This window comes from Schistocerca serialis, chromosome 1 (genome assembly GCF_023864345.2).
Source record: "Schistocerca serialis cubense isolate TAMUIC-IGC-003099 chromosome 1, iqSchSeri2.2, whole genome shotgun sequence".
NCBI lineage: Eukaryota > Metazoa > Arthropoda > Insecta > Orthoptera > Acrididae > Schistocerca > Schistocerca serialis.
The window spans coordinates 501,790,312-501,817,409 of record NC_064638.1 but is presented as its reverse complement, the minus strand read 5'-3'; the positions used below and the strand labels follow the sequence as shown (position 1 = coordinate 501,817,409).

General features: G+C 44.3%; 1 protein-coding gene across 1 annotated transcript in view; it reads left to right on the top strand.

Moving 5' to 3' along the window:
• LOC126474138 (obg-like ATPase 1) overlaps nt 1–27,098 on the top strand; it is a 314,868-nt gene that overhangs the window by 125,884 nt on the left and 161,886 nt on the right. The window contains exon 4 of the mRNA XM_050101582.1: nt 5,750–5,877. Within this exon, the coding sequence (XP_049957539.1) occupies nt 5,750–5,877 (128 nt within the window). The remainder of the gene's footprint in view (nt 1–5,749; nt 5,878–27,098) is intronic.

Genomic DNA, 27,098 nt, shown 5'->3' with positions numbered 1-27,098 from the left:
CTCTCATTTGGTTTGCTGCGGAAGTGCGTCCTCAACCTGCGGATTGGGCTACGGCAGACGGCTACAGCCCTTGGCAAAGGGAGCGGGAAAGCTGCTGTTCGTGCAGAAAGTAATCGCAGTTGGTTGGGGAAGCCGGGGCGGTGGTCGTTTCGGGAGCTCCCGGAAAGTGCCGTGTGTGTGTGTGTGTGTGTGTGTGTGTGTGTGTGTGTGTGCGTGCGTGCGTGTGGCCACGCCCCTTGCGGCTGTTTCGGCAAGTCAGCAGCGCGGTGGCTGCTGCCCGCCCGATATTTAGCACCCCTCTGGGGCGCTGCGAGAGGCTAACCACGGCGCGTCTCTCTCTCTCTCTCTCTCTCTCTCTCTCTCTCTCTCACACACACACACACACACACACACACACACACACACGGATTGTTACTTCGGTGTGTGTTGGTGGGAAATCATGGTAACGTCTGCGACGAAAAACGAAAGATACTTTAAAGTACAGAGCTGGTGATTATTCTGGAATTGAAGGTGAACCTAAAGTTAGTATAATATGTGAGAGAAAAAGAGTAATTTGAAATAAAAAGTGCGAAATAGTGGAGTTGCCAGCTGGTATCTCTAAGAGTCAGAAATGGTTGTGAGTCATATAACGTACGTTATCTAATAAAGGGTAATTTTTGGAGAAAAGTAATTTAAACGGTAAGTACTTTACGATTGCGTTGCGACTTTCTAGATTGTCATTGTGATAAGTATAAGTTACTAAAGACTGATTTATAGCAGCTTTAGAAAATATAGAGTGCGTTTTGCAAGATTCATTACCAAGGATTTCTGGAAGTGAACTCAGCGATTCATCAAATCTCATATAGGAATAAAAGGCAGATGAAGCTAGTTTTCCTGAAGCATTTTGCCGTTATGGTCTATGAGGCATTAGAACATCACATCACCGAAAATACCTCGTGCGATAACCTTGTTGGGTTTTTATTTTCCCAGTAATACATGAAGTGAAGCATTCCGGATGAAACATTCGCGGAATTAACATTTGACGTTGCGTTAGTCATTAGCGACGAAAAGATAACTTTCATCCATTCACAGAGATTCATTAAATATTTAAATGGAGTATCAGTCAACTGTTGGCGCTTAATGAAGGTGGCAGAACTTGAATAATATAAAAGAAATATCAACACGCTTTAAATATTAGGTTCGCCAGATTTTACGACAGATGTCTCAGTTTCGTAAGCTCTTGGAGTACGTCCTTACTGTTTGTATTCCGCCAGAAGTTGAAGACTTGGGGCACTTTAACGTCGCCTTATTTTCTTTTGGGACCATTTGACAACTGAGGCCCCTTAGATTTACCTCAATAGCTTAGTAGCTGTTGTGTAGTGTTAATCACGGACAACAGGCTATAGGAATCGAAACTGTGTTAGCGTCCTAAACCAGGCAGCACATGGAAACTTCCTCGCAGATTAAAACTGTGTGCCGGACCGAGACTCGAATTCGGGACCTTTGCCTTTCGCGAGCAAGTGCTCTACCACCTGAGCTACCCAAGCACGACTGACGACCCGTCCTTACAGCCTTAATTCCGTCAGTACCTCGTCTCGTACCTTCCAAACTCCGCTGCAAAGTGAAAAACTCATTCAGACAGCACATTGATTGGGAGGAACAAATAATGGAAGAGAGTACTAAGAGCAAGGTCTGTAACAGTGTTCGATGAACAGCCGTTGATCGTCGTGTCAGAACTTGCTTATTTTCGCGTGGAGTGAGTGCCATTGAGTACTAATGCAGAAATGGGCCCTCACCGAAGAACACAATCGATTAGTGCAAGAACTGAAATCGAATCTCTGTCAGTGCTCCTTTCTTAATAATTTTCTGCCAAAGGTCTGTTAAACACTAGAAATCCACAAAAATGTCTCCTTGCTTGTTACATACAAGCTGTCTCGCTCCGAAAATAAAAAGTTTATTGTGTGCTGTATATGATAACATACACATAACCACAGCAGAAGGGTGCTAACAGCTGTACTGTCTTAAATCCTAATCTTAACAACTACAGCCTGCCGTTGATACAGCTCCTGCAAAAGAATATTAAATCGAAGAAATCCTCAAGAGGCTTCCATTTCGAGCAGCTTTACATGAATATTTTGTGGAATATACGAGTGCGATGGTTTTAAATGGAGAACAACATTTACTATGCACTCCTCCTTCCTGGTCGATAACAATGGGAAGCGTAGTAAGTACATCATGAATATTTCTATACTTCACAGCATCATCACTTAATGCTCATAAAACTATGAAATGCCCTACTGCTCATATTAATTTTTAAATCATTGTTGTTTTCGTGTAGCGATAACGTATTCTTATATACAATCTAGTTGAGAAATATAATCGTAAAATGAAAGATAGAGCACATTCAGAAAGATAGTGCCTCAGTCCCTTTATTTATGACTCTCAATACGCATTATGTGATAAAACACAAGATGTTCTCTGTGTATATTTGTACTGGAGTTGCATTAATATGCTGATATAACAACTATTTTGATCTGCTCGAGTTACTAAAGAATAAGAGAATTTTGTTCTTCCAGAAGCATATTGTCCTGGTCCTACAACAACCGTTTTATGCTATCTGCAGTATCACTAACAACTTACGAATGTATTAAATAGTCAATCGTTCAGTTATAGTAAAAAACAAAAATAGTACATAATTTCTATTAATACTGCTACTATGATCCACAACCTTCACCACTGTTCCCTTTATCACGAAACGTCCTGCATATTGATGTCGAACATATTTAAGCCCATACTGTGAGGCATGGAAATTGTCAAATATTAAGTAACTCTACCAGTAAAAGTCACAGTTCTCGTGAATCACCCGGGATTAACTTGAACATCAGGTTTTTCGTCGTCGTATCCTGGTAGTTCAGGGATGCCCAACTGGAATTTTTAATTTTTGTCAGGCAGGATCATTGAAGCTTCCAGTGTTGATAGTAGTTACCTGAGGAGGAGATGTAGCACATATCACCAAAAACTCAAATTGTACACATTTTTGTCATTCTCCCTCCATTTCAGTTTCCTGTGATCTACTGGCCCTGTTCACGAACTTGTGTGTACCTCAGGTAAACAGCCGATTCCTTATTTATAAAGAGCTCAGCAGCAGCTTAATATCAGGAAAATGAGCTAAATGATGTTTGACCATCTCCGTTGTGAATAACTTTTTTTTAAGGGATCTTTTTCTCCTGACACCCCGTCGTTCAATAAGAGAAGTGTGTGTGTGTGTGTGTGTGTGTGTGTGTGTGTGTGTGTGTGTGTGTGCGTGCGTGCGTGCCGGTCGTTGTGGCCGAGCGGTTCTAGGCGCTTCAGTCCGGAACCGCGCGACTGCTACGGTCGCAGGTTCGAATCCTGCCTCGGGCATGGATGTGTGTGATGTCCTTAGGTTAGTTAGGTTTAAGTAGGTCTAAATTCTAGGGGACTGATGACCTCAAATGTTAAGTCCCATAGTGCTCAGGGCCATTTGAACCCATTTTGTGTGTGTGTGTGTGTGTGTGTGTGTGTGTGTGTGTGTGTGTGTGTGTGTGTGTGTGCGCGCGCGCGCAAAGATCAGTTCCATCCATCAGAAATTAAGCGTTTTATAAGCATCAGTTAACAACTAATTACGCAAATGGACAGCTTCTAGGGCCTAGCCATATTTTCATTGGCGAAGTGCATCAGGAAACCAGTTGGCACATTTCGCGACTTAGCTAGGTCTATGGAACATGGAAGTAACTGAGTTAGTGGGAAGGAGGGACTTGTTACCGTAACAAGAGAAGAAAGGAAGATGTATCACTATCTCTTGGTGATTCTGTCGATACTTCCTCAAAGTCTAACTTGGACCTAATATGTTGATTGAAAGCTTAACATCATAATAAGCAGATACCTAAATTTTTTGTTTGCAAGGTCAATTTCAGTGAATACGTTATCGTTAGAAGTACGAGAGTCGTGAGGTAACAACTACAATGTTAGGTTACACACTTTGTTCGCTAGTTACTCGTTTTCGATTATATATGCACATTGTTGCAAACAATAATAATCCAGAGACTTCCAAACAGAGTGCCGGACCGGGGCTCGTACCCGAAACCTTTCCGTCTGCAGCTAGCACTCTTACCGACTGATGTATAGCGGTACGACTCGACGCTTCCTCACAGACCCACTTCTGCTAATACCTCTGCCCTACTAACCAAGGGAGTAGCCCGTAACAAGGTTGTGTGTTCGAGATCCGGTCTCCCACACAGTTTTAAAACAGCGCACACTCCTCATCAGAGTGAAAGACTAATTCCGGAGTAATAATTCTGCGGGTGTCACTTGTTGTTCTCGTTGGTGATGATGATGGTACCAAATGATATCCCATGTCTTTCAGGTATAGCGTGGAAGTATTGCATCGGTACCTTTGAGGCTTCTTGTTAGCTTTATTTCGTAGTTGGGTCATGGGTCAGTAGACGGAGCTAAATTGTTAATACCGGATGTTCAGACACACTGTTCAAATGAATTAGGGAACATGGCTTTGGGTGCCTGCCATACTCCATTGAACAGTAATAATTGATCTTGTATGTTGCCTGAGTAAAGCTTTATCTTTCAAAAATTAAATACTCAATCCTCGGTACTTTTCATTGGACTGCGACAGCTTTAATAATGTGTGTGCCCTCCATGAGCATTTATTACCGTCTGACACATACATGACATGTATCGTTCCAGTACTTCAATGTCTAGACTTGCACGATATTCCTAGTGTTGCCCGCCGCACAGGCCATGTCATTATCGCGCATGAGAAAGATTTCGGGGCCACCACTGTGTGCAGCAACCTGCACATGGTCCAGTAGGCTCTGTTGGATATACTGCCAGGCGGGAAGGCTACCATGGACAACAAGATCGGTATGACGGTCGACACCGATGCCGCCCCACATCATCACAGAAGCTTACAACAAGTGACACGTACCGCTCGTCACGGAGCCTCCACACACAGACATGGCCATCACCTTGCGTTAGAGAAAATCTGAACTCGTCTCTGAATAACACGTTTCGCCAGTGACGAAGTGAAGTTGCCTGTTAACACGGGTACGGCAGAACTGAAGGCGAACTGCGAGAGATTGTCGCGTCAAGCGGGGTACTCCAGCAGGACGTCGGGTCCGAAAGATCCTTTCTCGTAAACTGTTCCTTACAGTCTGATCGGATACATCGTCCCCAGTGGCTCTTCTGAGATCATCTTGCAGTGCTCTCGAGGTAGCCGCACGACGCCGCAACGCAGAGATGGCGGGATACTGATCTTAAACGTGCGTCGGGGACATTGTGCAACTCGCCTTGTGTACTGACCTGTCTCTCTGAAGCGTGTACACAATCTGTGGTTACCAGATAGAGAGACGTTGGCATCTGCAGCGATGCGACGGAAAGTCCATCCTTGTCGGTGGAAACAGGTTGCACTTGGAAGTTTGCACTTTGTTGGTTGACGACAACTTCCAGAAATGATAACTGTCACCTATGTACCTCGCTAGAGAACGCTGGGAAACCGGTACCCACTTCCTTTCGAGGTTCAGCTTATATTGTAATGTGTAACACAGCCGACAGATGGCGAATGACATTAGTTGTTGCATACATTGGAAGGTAAAATTTCAAGCTGTGCAGTACGACCACAAACCTGTCTTAAAATAGATTTAAGATACGGATGTGTTCCCCTAATTCTTTTGAGTAATGAGTGAAGAAAACCAATTTATGATGGAACAGGTTGAATCTGAGAGTGTGTTTCTTGCAGCAAGGTGCCAGCATTCCTGAACGTGGTGGACATCGCGGGTCTCGTGAAGGGCGCCGCAGAGGGTCAAGGGCTGGGCAATGCCTTTCTGTCGCACATCAAAGCCTGCGACGCCATCTTCCACTTAGCTCGTGAGTATTGTCATTACTGGCTCTTTAAAATAACTACGCTTATTTCTTTCCTTACTTAGCGACCTGATACATCTACATCTATACTCAGCAAACTACTGTGAAGTGCATGCTGGAGGGTACTTGCACGGCTTACAGGTGTTCGCTATCTTGCCTGTTCTAGTATCCTCTGTAGTGCGGGGAGAATGTCTTCTTAAATGCCTTTGTGCCTGTAGTAATCAGTCTGATGTTGTGTTCACTATCTCTACGGGACTGATTCGTCGAGGTCTGAAAAGTTTCTTTGCTTTATACTCTTCCGTGAAATTCTGTAAGCAGGCTTTTCGTATTTTGCGTCTTTCGTCAAGAGTCTGCCGCTTCAAGTGTTTCAACATTTTCATGACTATCACCCGAGAATCAAACAAGTCAATGACGATTCGTGCTGCCCTTCTGTGTGTACTTCCAATTCGTCCTGTTAGTCCCATGTGGTGTGGCTCTCTCAAAGTTGGGCAATATTCTAAAATAGAATACACAAGTGATATGTAAACGGGCTGCATTTTCCCAGTATCGTGCTAGTGAGCCTATTCTGTCTTCTACCTTTCTTACGACTATGCTTGTTGTAGTTCTGTTTTATGTCTCTGCAAATTGTTATGGTGGTCCAATTCTAACGCAAGATTATGTACTGATACATAATGGCAGCATACAGCTCCCGAGACTGCTAATTTATATCAGTCCTTCGTAACAAGAAATTTATTATTATAATTGCTTCTGTTATTATACTGTTTTGAATTATCAAAGTAATACGTCAATACCGCAAGTTCTAAGGTTAAATGTACACTCTCATAAATTTGCTTTGCGCTCCACGCAATATTTAGCTGATGTCTGTTAAATGAAGGCGGCGTTTTTTACCTTAAGCTGGATTTATTTTTGCCCCTTCTACTTTCCAGAACTAGTTTCAGCTTTATTAAGCCATTATACAGTAGAGTGTTAAGCGAAAAAAAGTTGTCATGTGCACGAAAATGACAGCGTATTCACTTGATGTGCTTTCGTTAGTTTTGACTTAAAAGTTATACTGTTCTTGATTGCTTGACAGATAGTTGGTGCACAAGCGAGAAAAAGGTGCAGAGGTATAATGCTTAACAAAATTCGTAACTAGTTGTTGGTCGAAGAAGTCAAAATACAGCCTAAATGGAAAATGCGGCCTTCATTTAATAAACTTATGGCTGTGAATGTCACCGCGAGGATGATAGATATTACGTGCATTGAAACGAGCTCAGTGATACAGAAATTTCTCTTGCCTAACTTCGCCCAACCATTCACTCTCCTTTGTTGTTACTGTAGGAGTGCAACGGCGGTGTTCCTTCACTTTCGCTTGAGGCTTTTATCTTCGAATATGTGTTGTACACTACAATTATTCAAGCAGAATTAAGCATGGAAGGATTTAACATGTTCGTGAAAATTGAACGTTTTTTTACCCCATGTTTCTCATTAAATCTTCTCAGAATATTTCCCTAAAATGTCTGCAGTGGTATATCCGCTCAAACCATGAACAAAAAAAAAATCTTTTTTGCGCTGACGCAGCCGCTTTTAAAAACACAAAACTGAGCGTTACGAAAGGGAAAAGGACGTGATCGATGGAGTAGCCGGCCGAGACACAAGCGGCAACAGGGAAGTAACCGATATTGTGACTCGTTACGAGTTCCTAACCAGGAGCGATTTCTATAATATTATCTGCGTGCTTTTATAGTTTAGTTTCTTGAGCTTCTGCTTGTTTATTTAATAACTAATAACCACCGTTCTCGCGTTTTCGTTTGCGTCGGAAAGTAAACCGATTTTGTGACATATTACAAGTTCCTAATCAGGGGCGAATTATTTAGTTTCGCATGAGTGCTTCGGTAGTTAGGTTTTTGAATCTATGAGTATTAATCTAATTTATGAGACACAGTTCCTGCGTTTTCATCAGGGCTACGTCCGCCCTGGTAGCTGAGTGGTCAGCGTGACGGACTGTCAATCCTAAGGGCCCGGGTTCGATTCCCGGCTGGGTCGGAAATTTTCTCCGCTCAGGGACTGGGTGTTGTGTTGTCCTAATCATCATCATTTCATCCCCATCGACGCGCAGGTCGCCGAAGTGGCGTCAAATCGAAAGACCTGCAACAGGCGAACGGTCTACCCGACGGGAGGCCCTAGCCACAAGACACTTCCATTTTATATCAGGGCTACAGTAGAGTTGGGCAGCACAGGCCGATAGTCCGTTTATCTGCATAGTTTAGTTTTATACGGTCTTTAGTATGGACAGGGACTGCGATTGTTGAGTGCGGATGCGAGCCGAGTTGGTGACACTTCGCTCTCAGCTTCAGGCTGTGATGGCTTCGGTTACACAGCTTGAGGCTGCAGTGGATGGGCACCACTGTTGTGGGCCGGCCGTGGGGATCCAACGGACTTCAGCACGTCAGAGTCCTCCGATCGGTCCTCACCGGTGGCCAGCCCAGTTACTGCTCACACTGAGGTTGACCCCTCACTTATGGTCGAGTGAGGGGTCGCCCCGGGGCGTAGCAGGCGGCGAAAGACTTCCCAGGCGGCCGCACGTAAGGCCTTCCCTGTTTGTCTAATAAACAGGTTCCAGGTGCTATCTATGGCTGACATTGTCGCTGAGCCAGATGTTGTCGCCTGTCTGTTTCAGAGGAAACCTCTCAGCCTGCAGGATCCGGACAATCACAGAGGGTAAGATTATTGATAGTTTGGAGCTCCAACGTTAGGCGCTTTATGAGGCCCCTTAGGGACATGGCTGCCAAGAAGGGAAAGAGAACCAATGTGCACTTCGTGTGCATAGCGGATGGAGTCATTCCAGATGTGGAACGGGTCTTTCCGGATGCCATGAAGAGCACAGGGTGCAGCCAACTGCAGGTGGTTGCTCACGTCGGTACCAATGATGTGTGTCACACTATGGATCAGAAGAGATTCTCTCTGGTTTCGTGCGGCTAACAAAAGTGGTAAATGCTACCAGTCTTGCTTGCAATATGAAAGCAAATTTGACCATTTGCAGCATAGTCGACGGGACCTCTGGTACAGAGCCGAGTGGACGGTCTGAATGAGAGTCTCAGACGGTTCTGCGACCGTGTAGGCTGCAGATTCATCGACTTGGGCCAAAGGGTGGCTGGATTTTCAGGTTCCACTGAGTAGGTCAGGTGTCCACTATACGCAGGAGGCGGTACACGGGTAGCAGTGGCTGTGTGGCGTGGACTGGCCGGTTTTGTTTGGTTACGGGGTCTGGGGAAAACGCAAGAACCGCTTCAGTCACAAATAGTGCAGGCCGAACACAGGAGGAACGTAGATACTGGAACCATCGGTATAACAGTTGTAAATTGTCGTAGTTGTGTTGCGAAAGTACCAGAGCTCCAAGCCCTAATACAAAACACTATGCTCAATTCGTTATAGGCACTGAAAGCTGGTTAAAGCCGGATATAAGCTCAGCTGAAATTTTCGTGAAGAACCTAATGGTGTTCCGAAAGGACAGGCTAGACACGTTTGGCGGAGGCGTGTTTGTTGCTGTTAGAAGTAGTTTATCTTGTCGCGAAATTGAAGAAGATAGTTCCTGTGTGTTAGTATGGGCAGAGGTCATTGTTGGCAACCGGAATAAAATAATAAATGGATCCTTTTACCGACCTCCCATTTCAGATGATAACAGTTGCTGAAAGTTTCAAAGAAAACTTAAGTTTGATTTCAAACACATACCCAACCCATATGATTATAGTTGGTAGTGTCTCCAATTTACCCTCGATATGTTGGCGAAAATACATTTTTGATATCGGAGGTACGCATAAAACATCATCCGAAATTGTGCTAAACACATTCTCAGAAAGTTATTTCGAGCAGTTATTTCATGAGCCCAGGCGAATAGTAAACGATTGTGAAAACAAACTTGACCTCTTAGCAACAAATAATCTTGAGTTAATAACGTGGATCCAAACGGATACAGGGATTAATGAACACAGGGTTGTCTTAGCGAGACTGAATATTGTAATCACCAAATCCTCCAAAAATAAACGAAAAATGTACCTATTCAAAAAAGCAGATAAAAATTCACTTGACGCCTTCAAGAGAGACAATCTCCACTTCTTGCAAATGAATAATATAAGTGTAAATCAGATGTGTCTTGAATTCAGAGAAATAGTATCAGCAGCAGTTGAGAGTTTTATACCAACACAAAACGAGTCAGAACACTGTTGCAGAAACAACGAAACAAACATGCCAAATTTAAACAGACGCAAAATTCCCAAGATTGGCGATCTTTTACGGAAGCTCGAAATTTAGCGCGGACTTCAATGCGAGATGCTCACAACAGTTTCTACAACGAAACTTTGTCTCGCAGCCTGGCAGAAAATCCAAAGAGATTCTGGTCCTATGTGAAATATGTTAGCGGCAAGAAACACTCAATGGCTTCTCTGTACGATAGCAATGGAGACGCTGTCGAAGACAGTGCTGCCGAAGCAGAATTACTAAACACAGCCTCCCGAAATGCCTTCACAAAAGAAGACGAAGTAAATATTCCAGAATTCGAATCAAGAACAGCTGGCAACATGAGTAACTTAGAAGTAATTATCCTCGGAGTAGTGAAGCAATTTAAATCACTTAATAAAAGCAAGTCTTCTGGTCAAACTGTATACCAGTTAGATTCCTTTCAGAGTATGCTGATGCAGTAGCTCCATACTTAACAATCATATACAATCGTTCGCTCGACCAAAGATCCGTACCCAAAGACTGGAAAGTTGCACAGGTCACACCAATATTCAAGGGAGGTAGTAGTTCGCTTGAGCAACGAAAGGTACCTAACGACTGGAAAAAAGCGTACGTTATTCCCGTTTTTAAGAAAGGCCGTAAGACAGAACCACACAGTCATAGGCCTATATCGCTGACGTCAATCTGTTGTAGAATTACGGGACGTGTTTTATGCTCAAGAATTATGGCGTTCTTGGAAAATGAACAGCTCCTCTATAAAAATCAACATGGATACCGCAAACAGAGATCCTGTTAAACTCAGCTCGCTCTGTTCCTCCACGAGATCCACAGCGCAGTGGACAACGGCGCTCAGGCTGATGCCGTGTTCCTTGATTCCAGTAAGGCATTTGACACCGTCACGCATTGTAGTTTAATGAACAAAATACGAGCTTATGGATTATCGGAGCAGACCTGCGATTGGATTCAAGACTTTCTTGGATATAGAACTCAGCACGTCGCTCTTAACGGAACTAAATCGACAGATATAAAGATAATATCCGGAGTACCACAGGAAATTGTGATAGGACCGTTGCCGTTTACAATATATATAAATGATCTACAGTTGTCTGTGCCAAAGCAGCAACGCCAGAAGACAGTAAGAATTTGCAGAACGACCTGCAGAGAATTGATGGGTGGTGCAGCCTCTGCCAGTTGATGCTGAACGTAAATAAATGTAACATATTGCGCATATTTAGGAAAGGAAATCCACTACTGTACAGCTACACTATTGATGACAAACAGCTGGAGACAGCGTCTGCCGTAAAATATCTAGGCGTAACTATCCTGAACGACCTTAAGTGGAATGACCATGTGAAACTGATAGTGTTAAAAGCAGACACAAGACTCAGATTCATCGGAAGAATCTAATGAAGTGAAGTGTGATTCATCCACGAAAGAAGTGGCTTATAAGGCACTTGTTCGCCCGATTCTTGAGTATTGTTCATCTATCTGGGATCCCTATCCGGTAGAACTGCTAGAGGAGACAGAGAAGATCCAACGAAGAGCCGCGCGCTTCGTCGCGGGATCGATCAGCTGCCGAGAGAGCTAAACAAACTCCACTGGCAGACATTACAAGAGAGACGTTGTGCATCACGGAGAGATTTACTACTGAAATTTCGGGACAACACTTTTCACGAGGAGTCAGACAACATATTACTTCCCCCACATACATCTCGCGTTTTGACCACGGGGAGAAAATTCTAGAAATTAGAGCCAATACAGCGGCTTACCGACAATCATTCTTCCCAGGTACTGTTCGCGAATGTAACAGGGTTGGAGGGATCAGATAGTGGTACCGAAAGCACCCTCCGCCACACACCATTAGGTGGCTTGTGGAGTATTATGTAGACGTAGATGTATGAGAAATGCACTTAATTACAGGCCTATATCGTCAACGTCGATATGCAGCAGGATTTTGGAACATATATTGTGTTCGAACATTATGAATTACCTCGAAGAAAACTGTCTATCGTTCTTGTGAAACGCAACTAGCTCTGTATTCGCATGAATTGTTCAGTGCTATTGACAAGGGATTTCTGATCGATTCCGTATTTCTGGATTTCCGGAAGGCTTTTGACACTGTACCACTTACAGGATATCGTCTCAGTTATGTGACTGGATTTTTTGATTTCCTGTCAGAGAGGTCACAGTTCGTAGTAATTGACGGAAAGTCATTGAGTAAAACAGAAGTGATTTTTGGCGATCCCCAAGGTAGTGTCATAGGCCCTTGCTGTTCCTTATTTATATAAACGATTTGGGAGACAATCTGAGCAGCCGTCTTTGGTTGTTTGCAGATGACGCTGTCGTTTATCGACTAATAAAGTCATCAGAAGGTCAAAACAAATTGCAAAACGATTTAGAAAAAATATCTGAATGATGCGAAAATTGGCAGTTGACCCTAAATGACGCAAAGTGAGAGTTAATTCACATGAGTGCTAAAAGGAATTCGTTAAACTTCGATTACACGATAAATCCGTGAAATCTAAAGGCCGTAAATTCAACTAAATACCTAGGAATTACAGTTGCGAACAACTTAAATTGGAAGGAACACATAGAACATGTTGTGGAGAAGGCTGACTGCTTTTTGTTGGCAGGACACTTGGAAAATGTAACAATCTACTAGGGAGACTGCCTACAATACGCTTGTCCGTCCTCTTTTTAGATTACTTCTGCGCGGTATGAGATCTTTATGGACTGACGGAGTACATCATAAAAGTTCAGAGAAGGGCAGCACGTTTTGTATTATCGCGAGAAATGGGAGAGAGTGTCACTGAAATGATACAGGATATGGGCTGGAGGTCATTAAAAGAGAGGCGTTTTTCATTGCGACTGATTCTTCTCCAGCAATGCTGATAGTTTGGTCGGCCTTTGAGCAGACTTGTTGTTGTGTGAGTAACATTCTGACACATTTTCCCCTGGAGTTGTTCACGGGTGGTTTCTGTGTAAACTCTAGCACACCAATTTCAGCAAAGGCCTCTTTTCACTTCTTTTCGTCGTCATATTTATCAAACGGTACCATCAGGTACCTGATTGATTACCTTCCTGGGCCGGCCGAAGTAGCCGTGCGGTTAAAGGCGCTGCAGTCTGGAACCGCAAGACCGCTACGGTCGCAGGTTCGAATCCTGCCTCGGGCATGGATGTTTGTGATGTCCTTAGGGTAGTTAGGTTTAACTAGTTCTAAGTTCTAGGGGACTAATGACCTCTGCAGTTGAGTCCCATAGTGCTCAGAGCCATTTGAGCCATTACCTTCCTGTTTCTGTTTCAAACTGCCATATTGCATTCTTCCACGCTAGTCTGTACTGTGCATATCTTCATCCATCGAACGAGGTTTCTGCAGTTAAGCCTGGGTCTACCTATACATTTTACCATGTCCTCCCCCTCCCCCCGGTACTTGGCTTCATAAACAAATTGACTATACTTTGGTGCCTCTGAATGTGTGCTATCGACTAATCACTTCTTTTAGTCAAATCTTCTCTTAAATTTCTTTTCTCATTCTTTCGATTTAGTATTTTTAATTAGTTATCCCATCTACCCATCCAATCTTTAGCATTCTTTTGTAGTTGATATGGCACTCCCTTAACCTTGCGGAATTTGAACGTTGCTTCCCGGATGGAACGTCGAGAGCTTGGCATCTACATGGTTGTTCTGAAGTATCAACTTGGCTCCGGAAGGCGACTGCGCGAAAACTAAAAGTCATACAAACAAATGTCACGCATGTCACGCGTCATTTGATTGATATTAAGCGCTGTGACGTTGCTGCACTGGGAGGCGGGTGTGTTAGAATGCATAGAAAAATGATCTGCTCCCTACTGTCGCATCGAATTTGTTCGCGTTTGCAGATAGGAAATCCGACGAAAAGTTTTTCGAAGTGCAGTGCCGTTGTACCTTCCCCTGCAATTTGTGTCAGCGACTGTAAAAAAATTGCGCCTACAGTGACCACACTGAGCACTGTGAATTAAAAAGTTGAAGAGATACTCTATCCGCTAATACATTTCTGTTTTCTGTTTGTCTTAAGCCCTGTCCACAGCTGACGAGCTGATACGTGAGCAACGCGAGCCGCGCATAAAAGAGCGTCGCAGGGCAACGCAGTACGTCACAGACCAGAGAACGGAGAAGTGTTTGTTGGTGCGCAGCAATATTTCAGTTTTCCTGTGTGTGTGTCCGCGCGCATGCATTAGTAAAAATGGAAACGACAAAAGCTGTCCGAACAGAGCGCGCACGAACGAACCGTTTCCTTTGATGTACCGACACAGCCCGGAACTTGTTCGCTGTTGCGTAGATCGGTGATGTTTGATATCTACAGCGGCCGCGCCGCGTTACGCCGAACCTCTTTCCTTAGTTAATTAAATTGAAGGTGGAGTGGGGGAAAGGAAAGGAGAGGCAGGAGGTATTGTTATCAGCTGCATCGGGACTTTATGCACATCAGCGGCGACGAGTGAAAATGTGCACCAGACCGGGATTCGAATCAGGGATCTCATGGTTACTAGGTAGTTGGGTTAACCACTGCACCATCCGGACACAGGGTTTATCGCAATTGCGCCGACTGTATGGGCATGCCTCACGGCCGACCCACATTACCACCTCGTGCCACCTATCCGCAGTCACCATCCATGTCCCCTATGCTCGCTGCTTTGATATTTCTGCAGAAGATCGAACTTAATTGTACAACCGCACTGAAGGTGACAGATTGATTGCCGATCAATGCGAATCAGCTACATGAATGTTACTGTCTTTTTTTTTTTTTTCGAGCATGCCCGAAAGAACAGACACTAGGGATACACATAACTCTTTCCTTCGCTTTGCGCGGCTTGCTTGGACGTCAAACGGCGCAGTTCTACGCAACAGCGAATAAGTTCCACGTTCTGTCGGTACATTGAAGGAAATGGGTCGTTGGTGTGCGCCCTGTTCGGATGGCGTGTTTTCACCCAGTCGTCTTCTGAAAACCCAGATATTCTTACGAATAACTCTGTGTTAGACAAATGACAGATCGCGACTCTTATGGTCAGACGACACCGAATGCTTCCTTCAATTTACGGACATTTCGAGTCAGCGGCCAGTCTGTGCATTAGACTCTTTATGTCTTCAAATCTGTCTTCATTTCTTTTCACTTTTCTAATGACACCATCTTCCCGCTCATACTGCGCAATCAACAAACAACTTCAGAAGCTGCTTTTACCTGATCATTTGTATACATATTGCGAACAGGAACGATCTTCTCGCACTTCATTGAGGTACGCAATACACCATTTCCGCTTCTCTCGACGCCAACCGATGAAAACAAAAGTACCAACTCGTTTCTGATATTAAGAAGACTTCAGTCCCATCGCTTGTCAGTTTAGGTATTCCGTAAGTTTGTGTTTTATTTAGTAGCCATCGGTACTGAGTGGTCAGCGCGACAGACTGTCAATCCTAAGGGCCCGGGTTCGATTCCCGGCTGGGTCGGAGATTTTCTCCGCTCAGGGACTGGGTGTTGTGTTGTCCTAATCATCATCATTTCATCCCCATCGACGCGCAAGTCGCCGAAGTGGCGTCAAATCGAAAGACTTGCACCAGGCGAGCGGTTTACCCGACGGGAGGCACTCGTCGCACGTCATAATTATTTATTTAGTAGGCGAGAGGTCTCCCGGAAATCAAGAAAAACGCAATTAACGTGGGTTCCGGTACCTGCAACCTTCTGTATTTCGTAAACCAACAGAAAAGTCTAGATTTCACCGCTGTCTACGGTTTCGGAATCTTTGTTCGTACAGCGGAGTGGCTATTGGCTCGCCAAAAGTACTCGCCAAAAGTAAAAGCTTATAAAATCCGTAGACTTGGCATTATTTGGAACGTTGATCTTCTATAACCAAATGAGGATGATACGAATCTCGCTCTCAGGGCAGATTGCTTGCAAGTTCACTGCCGACCACACACTGCACGGCTGACGTACCACTTAGTACCGAGCGTAAGGCGCTGCGGGGCGGAGTGGCTGCCGCCCACGACGGCCGAGTTGCGGGCGCCGCCATGGGCGCGTTATGACTGTTATTGGCGGAAGGCGGGCCAGCACCGGCTCATTAGCGGCTCCTCACCCCCGCCCACTCGCGCAAATACAATGGGCACCGAGGCCGGGCATGCGGGCTCCGATTACCTGCATCAGCTCACACACACACACACACACACACACACACACACGGTAACGCCCAGGTTCGTCAGCCGCTGCTTCGGCATCTCTGCACATGTTATATACTTCCGTCTACCATAAAGTGCAGCTACACTGTCCATACCGACAGTCATGTTCTTTCGTGTCCGATAGGTCATATCCATTCCTCTGACGTTTATTTTTATATTCTCTATCTTCATTTATTACTAATTCATTCCGGAAGAGATGCGACTCTTCTGCCTCTGGAAGGCTGACATACTCCTTCAACCAACCGCTGGGCTTGCGTGCTATCTGCCGGGGCATGATCCATACCTGTATTACGTATATAGAATCAAGAAGAAAGAGCAACCCATCTCCGATACATAGATACACCCGCCCACGTACATAGGTACACGTGTTCACGTCCTGCTGGAATGTTCAGTTTGTGAGGACCAGTCAGTAGAACGTAGACAGCAGCTTCACGCATTTCTGTCTTCGTTGCAGTGCGTAATCAGATGACATTTCCCTTTTCGAATCAAATAGCTTCGGTCTTCTCACAGACAGTCAAAAGAGAGCGTGTAAACGAACTAATACGTGCTCTTGGCAGAAGGATTTGTGATGTACCATGGAGGAGGTTAAAGATCCCTTTATTTTCGCATCAGAAATCGAGTCTGAAAGGGAAATCGAATCTTCAGCACCCCACTTGCCACACTGGTGGTATAATGTCAAATACTCCAGTACACTATCGACTTGTTTCAGAATCCACGAGCCTTCTAAATCTAGTGCGAAAAGAAATCTCGACCAACATTACCAAAGCAACAGATATTACTTAAAGTTATTAAAAGACTGTCACAGTACTTATAGCCTCCTCCACTATTTTGTAATTAATGGCGAATATCATTCTTTCACCTTTTTAATCTTCTGTTAGATATTCTATATTTTTTGTAATATTAGGGGCACTTTTAAAGGATAAATTATTTGCTTTGTTAATCAAGCCTTTGAAGACTCACGCAACTCATCTGACCCTTCCGTGTCATTCCAATTAATTCGGCTTGGCAAAACAAACAACAGGCACTGAATATTCAGTCGGAGGACAATATAGCAAACAATGTCTCCGCTGGATGAGTTATGCTTTCATAGAAGACTACAAGTTTCAGTTCGACATCCATACAACTAAACTTAGTGAAATCGCGTGTTCCTATTCAAATGGCTTCGGGTCCATACTCATCAATATTTGGCACTTGTAGCTGAATACAGCACTTGTTCACCAATGATGTACACAAATAAAACCATGTCTTGGAATACAATTTTGTTTGGTTGGACTTTAATTGACCAGTAACAATTTAGGTTTTAATATCTTACGACAAGTATTGAGATTTAATAGCTCACCTTCAGATACAAGTCATCCGTAACAGACGTGGGCAATTGTTTCAACTGAAGGACCGCTTTGTGGAAGCGGAGCTTAGTGCAAAGCCACAACTTTTAAATGACTGGATTCCTTAATTAACTTTGCATTTCAGAAAAGTATAAACTACACCTTAAAGATCAATACATGTCAATAAAATACTCCAAATGTTATTCAGTTTATTATTTTCCTAATTTCATGCAATCTACATATGTAAGCACATTTAATTTTAGAACCAATTTAATGAGACAAATGTATGGTGTCACATTTTTGTGCAGGCTTTTAAATCAAGAGAGAGATGTCGTGTTGAGGTTCACATTACAGACTGCAAGTTAATGTCTGTCAAAGAGCATGAATATTTACTCTTCTTGATCTTCAAGCAAAAAATCCCCACTCACAGAAATATATAGACCCAAATATGGAGAACATATGGGGAAATTTTTCAGCTGACAAAGATTTGTAACAGTCAGCTAACATCACAACATAATATGTTTTTTTCCACAGTTTGATCTGACTGCATGTTGAGAAGTTCAAGCTGCAGCTCCTCGGCTGCTGTCTCAATATCAGCACTGATGTGATAAGATAGCAAATTGAATTGAGGCTAGGTCCTGAAATATCTTGTTAACTCACCCTCCAAACTCTGCAAGTGCTAATCTTAGCAGAAACACTTTCAGGCACTTTCTGTTCCCCTAATAAAGGAGATGACAACAATTACATTTCCCTGCTTGCCTTACAAATAGAACTAGTTTTGCTTTGAATGAGTGTACCTGTATCTACATTTTACGTACAAACGACCACTTTCCTTTCAATGTCAGCATTCAGTTTCTCAAATATATCAGCTGCAAACATCTTATACCTTCCCTGCCCCCACCTCCCACATCCTATTTTTGTAACAAAATTATGATATGTCTCCTCCTTGTCCCGAAATATGACAATCTTATTCTCCAATGACCAGATTCTTTTTAACACTTTGTCCAATCTCACCCACCTTACACTGTTGTAAATGAAGTCTTAATCCTCTGTCCCCACATTCTCAAGAAGGGATCTGAACTATTGATAGTGTAGTGCCCTTGCTCTACATTCACAACACCAATAACAGGACCTACCACATGCTTTTTTTAAATCCAGTGCAGCTTTACAAAGGCTCTCCTGAAGCAAAATGCAGGAAAAGACAAGAAATCACAGTGTATGTCTTTTTCTTGTGACCTGTTTTTCAAAAGCTTTACCATAGCTACATTTTTCACACTGAAAACTCTGGCCCCATCTGTTGTAATGGTTAACATTTTCTTTTTTTTCCCACATAATTCATAGCACACTCAAGCAAGTACTCACTAGTGTCTCTATCTAATTGAATTGCCTTGGCCGAAAGTTCACTAATTGATAAATGTATGATTAGATCCGACTACATGACTGTAGACATCTGTCACTATGTGGACAAGGCAGCAATACAGTCAAGGCTTCTACATCTACATCTACATCCATACTCCACAAGCCACCTGACGGTGTGTGGTGGATGGTACCTTGAGTACCTCTATTGGTTCTCCATTTTATTCCAGTCTCGTATTGTTCGTGGAAAGAAAGATTGTTGGTATGCCTCTGTGTGGGCTCTAATCTCTCGGATTTTATTCTCGTGGTCTCTTCGTGAGATACTCGTAGGAGGGAGCGATATACTGCTTGACTCCTCGGTGAAGGTATGTTCTCCAAACTTCAACAAAAGCCCGTACCGAGCTACTGAGCACCTCTCTTGCAGAGTCTTCCACTGGAGTTTATCTGTCATCTCCGTAATACTTCTGCGATTACTAAATGATCCTGCAACGAAGTGCGCTGCCCTCCGTTGGATCTTTTCTCTCTCTTCTATCAACCCTATCTGGTACGGATCCCACACCGGTGAGCAGTATTCAAGCAGTGGACGAACAAGTGTACTGTAAGCTACTTCCTTTGTTTTCAGACTGCATTTTCTTAGGACTGGTCCAATGAATCTCTGTCTGACATCTGATTTACCGACGATTAATTTTATATGGTCATTCCATTTTAGATCACTCCTAATGCCTACTCCCAGATAATTTATGGAATTAACTGCTTCCAGTTGCTGACCTGCTATATTGTAGCTAAATGATAAAGGATCTTTCTTTTTGTGTATTCACAGCACATTACACTTGTCTACGTTGAGATTCAGTTGCCATTCCCTGCACCATGCGTCAATTCGTTGCAGATCCTCCTGCATTTCAGTACAATTTTCCATTGTTATAACCTCTCGATATACCACAGCATCCAGCATCATCCGCAAAAAGCCTCAGTGAACTTCCGATGTTATCCACAAGGTCATTTATATATATTGTGAAAAGCAGACGCTCCCCTGCGGCACATCTGAAATCTCTCTTCCTTCGGAAGACTTCTCTCCATTGAGAATGGCTAATACAGTAAATGAAACTGCAGTGACTGCTTAAATTACAAGGTGCGTATGTTAATTTCGGTCCTAACCAGAACTTGTAATCTGAAAACAACGAATAAATAGAGGAATAACAGAAAATGTCTGGTCGTCACTACGTACTGCTACAAAGACTAGTCTATTCATTTCACGCCAACTCAGAAAAAATTAAAGGGCGTAGTGTTAGGCTCTTGACGGGAGTTTCCTTTCAGCACTGCAGCGTAATAGCAAACGAAAATAGTGTGTACACCAGCTTTTGCAGTTTCACCTGGACAGACACCTAGTTGTTAGCGTACAGGTCGTGGATTATCAAGCATAGCACATACAAACATACCAAGTGGGAAACGATCTCCAGAAACTCACGATTTATGTGATTTTATTTACTGAGATTCGATCATACAAGAAAATTAAATTAGTGTGTTTCAAACTTGAAAACTTCTGTTTTGTACAGTGTATTCATGGGGATAAATGAAGGGTATCATCGCCGTTGTATGCGGTTATGGTGGTCCATAGACTCTAAATATTGGTGAAGAAGCTTCGCACTGTGTCGTTATTCAATACGAGAACATTAATTTCATCAAGTTGGATTCCATTAGGAGTCGTCGTGCTCAGCGACTATGAAACGATTATAATCAGGGACGAACACGGCAAACAATCGTATATCAGTGTGTATTTCATTGCAGATATAGCTAGATTTCAGATGAGTATAGCCATCATAAGTGCTTTTAGTAGTGAGTCATACATACCGAGAAAGCTTTGCACAAGTTTTCTGGGTGTACATGTTTCAGTACTAAATGCGCTGTGTCGGCTATACTTTAACTTAAATCTAGCTAGATCTGCAATGAAATAGAAATTGATATAGGACTGTTTGCTGTGTTCGTCCTTGATTATACATGTCTACTTACTTATCCTGCGTTTTTCGTCCTTCAATGTGATGTGCTGATCTCAAAATCTATCTCCAATGACTGCACTATTGAGATGTTCCCATCCAGCTAATTCAACCTCCACCTGTCAGATTTTCCCATCAGCACTGCTTTCGTTAAGCGTTATTCGAGCAAGCGATCCACATGTCCTGCCCATCAAAATCTTCTAGCCCTCATTTCCTGCACAATGGTTGGTTGCTGCATCATTTCATACAGTTCCTGACTCTTCCTTTTTTCGCAGCCCTCCGCGTCTCGCATTGGGCCAAATAACTTCCGTGTAGATTTTACATTCAACAACGGTCTTCCATGGCTCCATGGTCTCTGTTCCTTGTAACGCCATTGGAACTATGCATGATCCCATTATCTGTTTCCGTCGGAAGTACAGTCTAGATTACATAAATTATTCGCTCTTTTATCTCAAGTTTGAAGTTGTGCTGCTAAAATAGGAGCCTAGGTACGTAAAGTTGTTTGCTTTGGCCAAACTCAGACCACCAACTTGCAATAGGACGCCCTGTATTGCACCATCACCTCTAATCTTCTCAGCACTGATTTCGAGGCAGATTTTGGTTGCATTTTGTGCTAGATCTTTTACTATCACCAGAACTGCAATATCATCAGCGTGACAGAAATGTCCTTCCTTATTTTTTGCTTCGCGTCTAGTTCGGCCACCAGGCTTCCCCATCGTTCCACCGGACCTTTTGTCAGGCCGTGAAGAATGAGGCAGTTGTCGGGACGCGGCCTTAATCAAACAGAGGGAGGCGCTGGTGCCGTCCGCCGGACACGTTACTAATTAATTCGGGCGCCGGGCCGCGGCAGCGGCGTGCGCAGCTCCTGGCGTGCCTGCGGCGGCTGCCCGCCGAACAATGCGTAGCCAGTGACTGCTCCGGCCCGCTCTCGTGCGTGCGGTCTGGAGGCCCGCCGTGGGAACGTTTTCGCTCTCAACTGGTCCCTCTTCTGCGGTTGCTCGCGCAAATGCCTCCTCGTCGGACACTGCCACTGTGGCCGCAAACGAACAGTTCCCGCCCTTTTTCCCTTGTTGGAATGCTACCGCAGAGGGTGCACGCTCGGCCGAAAGAATAGCACGCCCCGAGGGGGCGTTTGTTTGTATTGGCCGTCACGATATCTTACGCGGTCTGCAACTCAGTTGTTTCCCCGTCGGTTTTCTTTTCCGCTTTTTATTCCCATGTGGTCGAGACGGGAGCTTTCATTGTGAAGGATCTGCGACAGTGTCTTTCAGACGCCAGACAGAGAAGAAACCGCTTGGCACTGAATGGATAAGTTTTCGCTCTGATAATTGTATGATATTATCCGACACATAATACAGCTTGTTAGTCGATCGAGGAAAAGATAGACAATTATTATATCAGTAAACGTGCTGCGGTTATGCGAAGTGATTTAGCAATCTCTTGGATTACAAGATGTTCCAGCAGCTACCGTCGGCCGGCAGTGTATTTGTTTATTTTATTTATTTAACCTGATCACACTAGGGCCCGAAGGCCCTCTGTTATGTCGGACGAGGGTCACACTCCTACAGTGCCTTTTTACAGCATTGTCACCTAAGAAATAACCATAATTTCAATATGACAAATACATTGTTCAAAAGAATTAAAGGAACATCTGTATCGATGGCCAGGTGTTAAATCTGTTTTGATACAGGAGGTACCTGTGGTCTTATTACGCGGCATGAGATCTACTCTTTCACTGTAGGCAACAATTAAAATCATACGCCATCTATCGGCTGTGTTATGCATTACAGTGCCAGGTGACCACTCAGAAGTGAGTACCGCTGTATCAGAGTTTTCTAGTGAGATCCACAGGTGGCAGTTGTGATTTGTGGATGTAGCATTCAACAAACACATACACTGCAACAAGTTAATGCAGTTCAGGTTGCTTTGATCCAAAGACGATGGTCTTTTGGTCTTGTTGCTGCAGGTGCCAGTGCCTCTCCAAGTGTTGTCCTTACGCTGTGGACACGTAGAGCGGGACAGGTCAGTAGACAAGGCGAGTTGACAAGGTAGCCGACGCATTACAATCCCATATGAAGACCGGTATCTGCCCAACTATGTGTTGTGGCGTCTACGGATACCGCCAGAACACTGCAAGACCATCTGAAAGGGCCACTGGTGTCGCTGCGTCCGATCATACTGTAATGAGCAGGTTACGAGAAAGGACCTTACGACCTAGAAGTCCTGTTCGAGTACGCCACTTGACACATCATCTTGCAGTTCGCCTTCGGTTCTGCCGTTTATTCACAGACGAGTACGAGTCCGGATATCCTCTGACACAAGGTGATGGCCTTGTTCTTGTGCGGTGACCCGTAGTGAGCGGTACCTGCCAAATGTTGTCCAGGAAATCTTCAGATTTCCAAGTTCTGTGACGTTGCGGGAAGGCATCATTGTTGACAGCCGTATGGTTCAGATGGTTCTGAGCACTATGGGACTTAACTTCTGAGGTCATCAGTCCCCTAGAACATAGAACTACTTAAACCTAACTAACCTAAGGACATCACACACATCCATGCCCGAGGCAGGATTCGAACCTGCGACTGTAGCGGTCGCTCGGTTCCAGACTGTAGCGCCTAGAACCGCTCGGCCACTCCGGCCGGCCAGCCGTATGGATCTTGTCGTTGTCCATGGTTGAGAGCTCTAGGATATGAGGAATATGTGGTTAGATAGAAGGATGTAATGTGGGTAATGAGTGTATACAGGGACAAAGCTAGTCATTATTGTTGCTTCAGTAGATACAGGTCCGCCCCAGTAGCTGAGTGGTCAGCGTGACAGACTGTCAATCCAAAGGGCCCGGGATCGATTCCCGGCTGGGTCGGAGATTTTCTCCACTCAGGGACTGGGTGTTGTGTTGTTTAATTATCATCATTTCATCCCCATCGACGCGCAAGTCGCCGAAGTGGCGTCAAATTGAAAGACTTGCACCAGGCGAACGGTCTACCCGACGGGAGGCCCTCGTCACATGACATTTCATTTCATTTCAGTAGATACAGGGTGTTACAAAAAGGTACGGCCAAACTTTCAGGAAACATTCCCCACACACAGAGAAAGAAAATATGTTATGTGGACATGTGTCCGGAAACGCTTACTTTCCATGTTAGAGCTCATTTTATTACTTCTCTTCAAATCATGGGATGGAAACACACAGCAATAGAACGTACCAGCGTGACTTCAAACACTTTGCTACAGGAAATGTTCAAAATGTCCTCCGTTAGCAAGGATACATGCATCCACCCTCCGTCGCATGGAATCCCTGATGCGCTGATGCAGCCCTGGAGAATGGCGTATTGTATCACAGCCGTCCACAATACGAGCACGAAGAGTCTCTACATTTGGTACCGGGCTTGCGTAGACAAGAGCTTTCAAATGCCCCGATAAATTAAAGTCAAGAGGGTTGAAGTCAGGAGAGCGTGGAGGCCATGGAATTGGTCCGCCTCTACCAATCCATCGGTCACCGAATCTGTTGTTGAGAAGCGCACGAACACTTCGACTGAAATGTTCAGGAGCTCCATCGTGCAAGAACCACATGTTGTGTCGTACTTGTAAAGGCACATGTTCTAGGAGCACCCGTATGAAATCAAGATAACGTGCTCCTTTGAGCGTAGGTGGAAGAACATGGGGCCCAATCAAGACATCACAAACAATGCCTGCCCAAACGTTCACAGATAATCTGTGTTGATGACGTGATTGCACAATTGCGTGCTGATTCTCGTCAGCCCACACATGTTGATTGTGAAAATTTACAATTTGATCTCGTTGGAATGAAGCCTCATCCGTAAAGACAACGTTTGCACTGAAGTGAGGATTGACACATTGTTGGATGAACCATTCGCAGAAGTGTACCCGTGGAGGCCAATCAGCTGCTGATAGTGCCTGCACACGTTGTACATGGTACGGAAACAACTGGTTCTCCCGTAGCACTCTCCATACAGTGACGTGGTCAACGTTACATTGTACAGCAGGAACTTCTTTGACGCTGACATTAGGGTTATCGTCAACTGCACGAAGAATTGCCTCGTCCATTGCAGGTGTCCTCGTCGTTCTAGGTCTTCCCCAGTCGCGAGTCATAGGCTGGAATGTTCCGTGCTCACTAAGACGCCGATCAATTGCTTCGAACGTCTTCCTGTCGGCACACCTTCGTTCTGGAAATCTGTCTCGATACAAACGTACTGCGCCACGGCTATTGCCCCGTGCTAATCCATACATCAAATGGGCATCTGCCAACTCCGCATTTGTGAACATTGCACTGACTGCAAAACCACGTTCGTGATCAACATTAATCCGTTGATGCTACGTACTGATGTGCTTGATGCTAGTACTTTAGAGCAATGAGTCGCATGTCAACACAAGCACCAAAGTCAACATTACCTTCCTTCTATTGGGCCAACTGGCGGTGAATTAGGAAATACAGTACATACTGACGAAATTAAAATGATCTCTAACATGAAAACTAAGCGTTTCCGGACACATGCCCACGTAACATCTTTTCTTTATTTGTGTGTGAGGAATGTTTCCTGAAAGTTTGGCCGTACCTTTTTGTAACACCCTGTATATGACTGTCTTTTGGAATTGAAGATGTTATTCTCTTAGATAATGAAGGAGGTTGTTCCAGAGTCGGGTTCCTGCTATTATTAGATTGGGTGTTTTTGCATTGTTGTTTAGACAGGAGCGCTAAGGTCGAGGAGAGAGATGAGGGACAATGTACGTTGATAAGACGGTAGAGGAGACAAGAGTTGTATGTTACTCCCTGTGCTTGTCTGCACATCCAGAATATTCGTGGATAAGACCGTGAAATAGAGGGGCATCAGAAAAAGTAGACACTCTTTGATAGTTAATGTCTTTGGAACAAAATGACAAGTCGTTGCAATTTTGCGCGGTAACATAGACCATTGTTTCCTCCACATATCGTGTTTTCCAGCAGATGACAGTACAGCAATGAATGGAATAAGACTGTCGTTCGAACACGGCAAGGCCGTATTGAAGTGGTAGTGGAAGTACGAAAACATGATGGTGGAACAAAATGACAAGTCGTTGCAATTTTGCGCGGTAACATAGACCATTGTTTCCTCAACATATCGTGTTTTCCAGCAGATGACAGTACAGCAATGAATAGAATAAGACTGTCGTTCGAACACGGCAAGGCCGTATTGAAGTGGTAGTGGAAGTACGAAAACATGATGGAGGTACAACTGCAATGACGTAATGTGTATGGAACTCAGCCACCAACACGTACAACAATTTATTGTATTCGGGATAAATTTGAAGACGAAACAGTGGCCGACCAAAAACATCGACAAGTCCAGCATCCAGCGCTGCTGTGTTATAACATTTTACTAGGTCACCTGAAACATCTGAAAACACGGTGCACGTGTACATTCCAAGGTCGCTGCACGCTGTGAACGAGGACGACCCTATCCGAAGGATGCAGTACTGCGAATGGTTTGAAGACATGCTTCGCGAGGGTGAACGGTTTGCAGGAATGTTTATGTGGTCAGACGAGGCGCAGTTCAAACTGAAGGGTACTGTGAACGTCACAAATGCCTGTACTGGGCTCATGAAAATCCTGACATTCACGTGGACAAACATGTTATTACCTGTTGTTAATGTACTGTGTGGTCCGTCATCGCGCGATTTGATTGGCCCATTCTTCTTTGAAGGTACCGTAATTGGTGAGGTGTATCTTCATATAGTGCAAACATCAATTTTACCTGCCAGCCGAGGTGTGTTTGGAAACAAAAGATTTTTACCTACAACAAGATGGCTCTCCGCCTCAATTCTACAGATTTCAGAGCCTGCGTTGATGAAAATCTACCTGGACGGTGGATAGGTCGAGGATGAGCTATTGAGTACTCACCACGGTTCCAGATCTTACAGCTCTTGACTTCTACCTATGGAGGATTTTGAAAAATGATGTTTATCAACAGAAGCCAGCTACACTGAACGAGCTACGAGACACCTTCGAGGCGTCCTGTGCGCCTGTCGCACCGGCAACAGTGACAGCCGTGGATCGGTCAACAGTTCAGCGACATCGACGATGTTTGGCTGCTAATGGGGGTCACTTTGAGCACATAAAATAATCTTCCCCCCGTAAGAATTG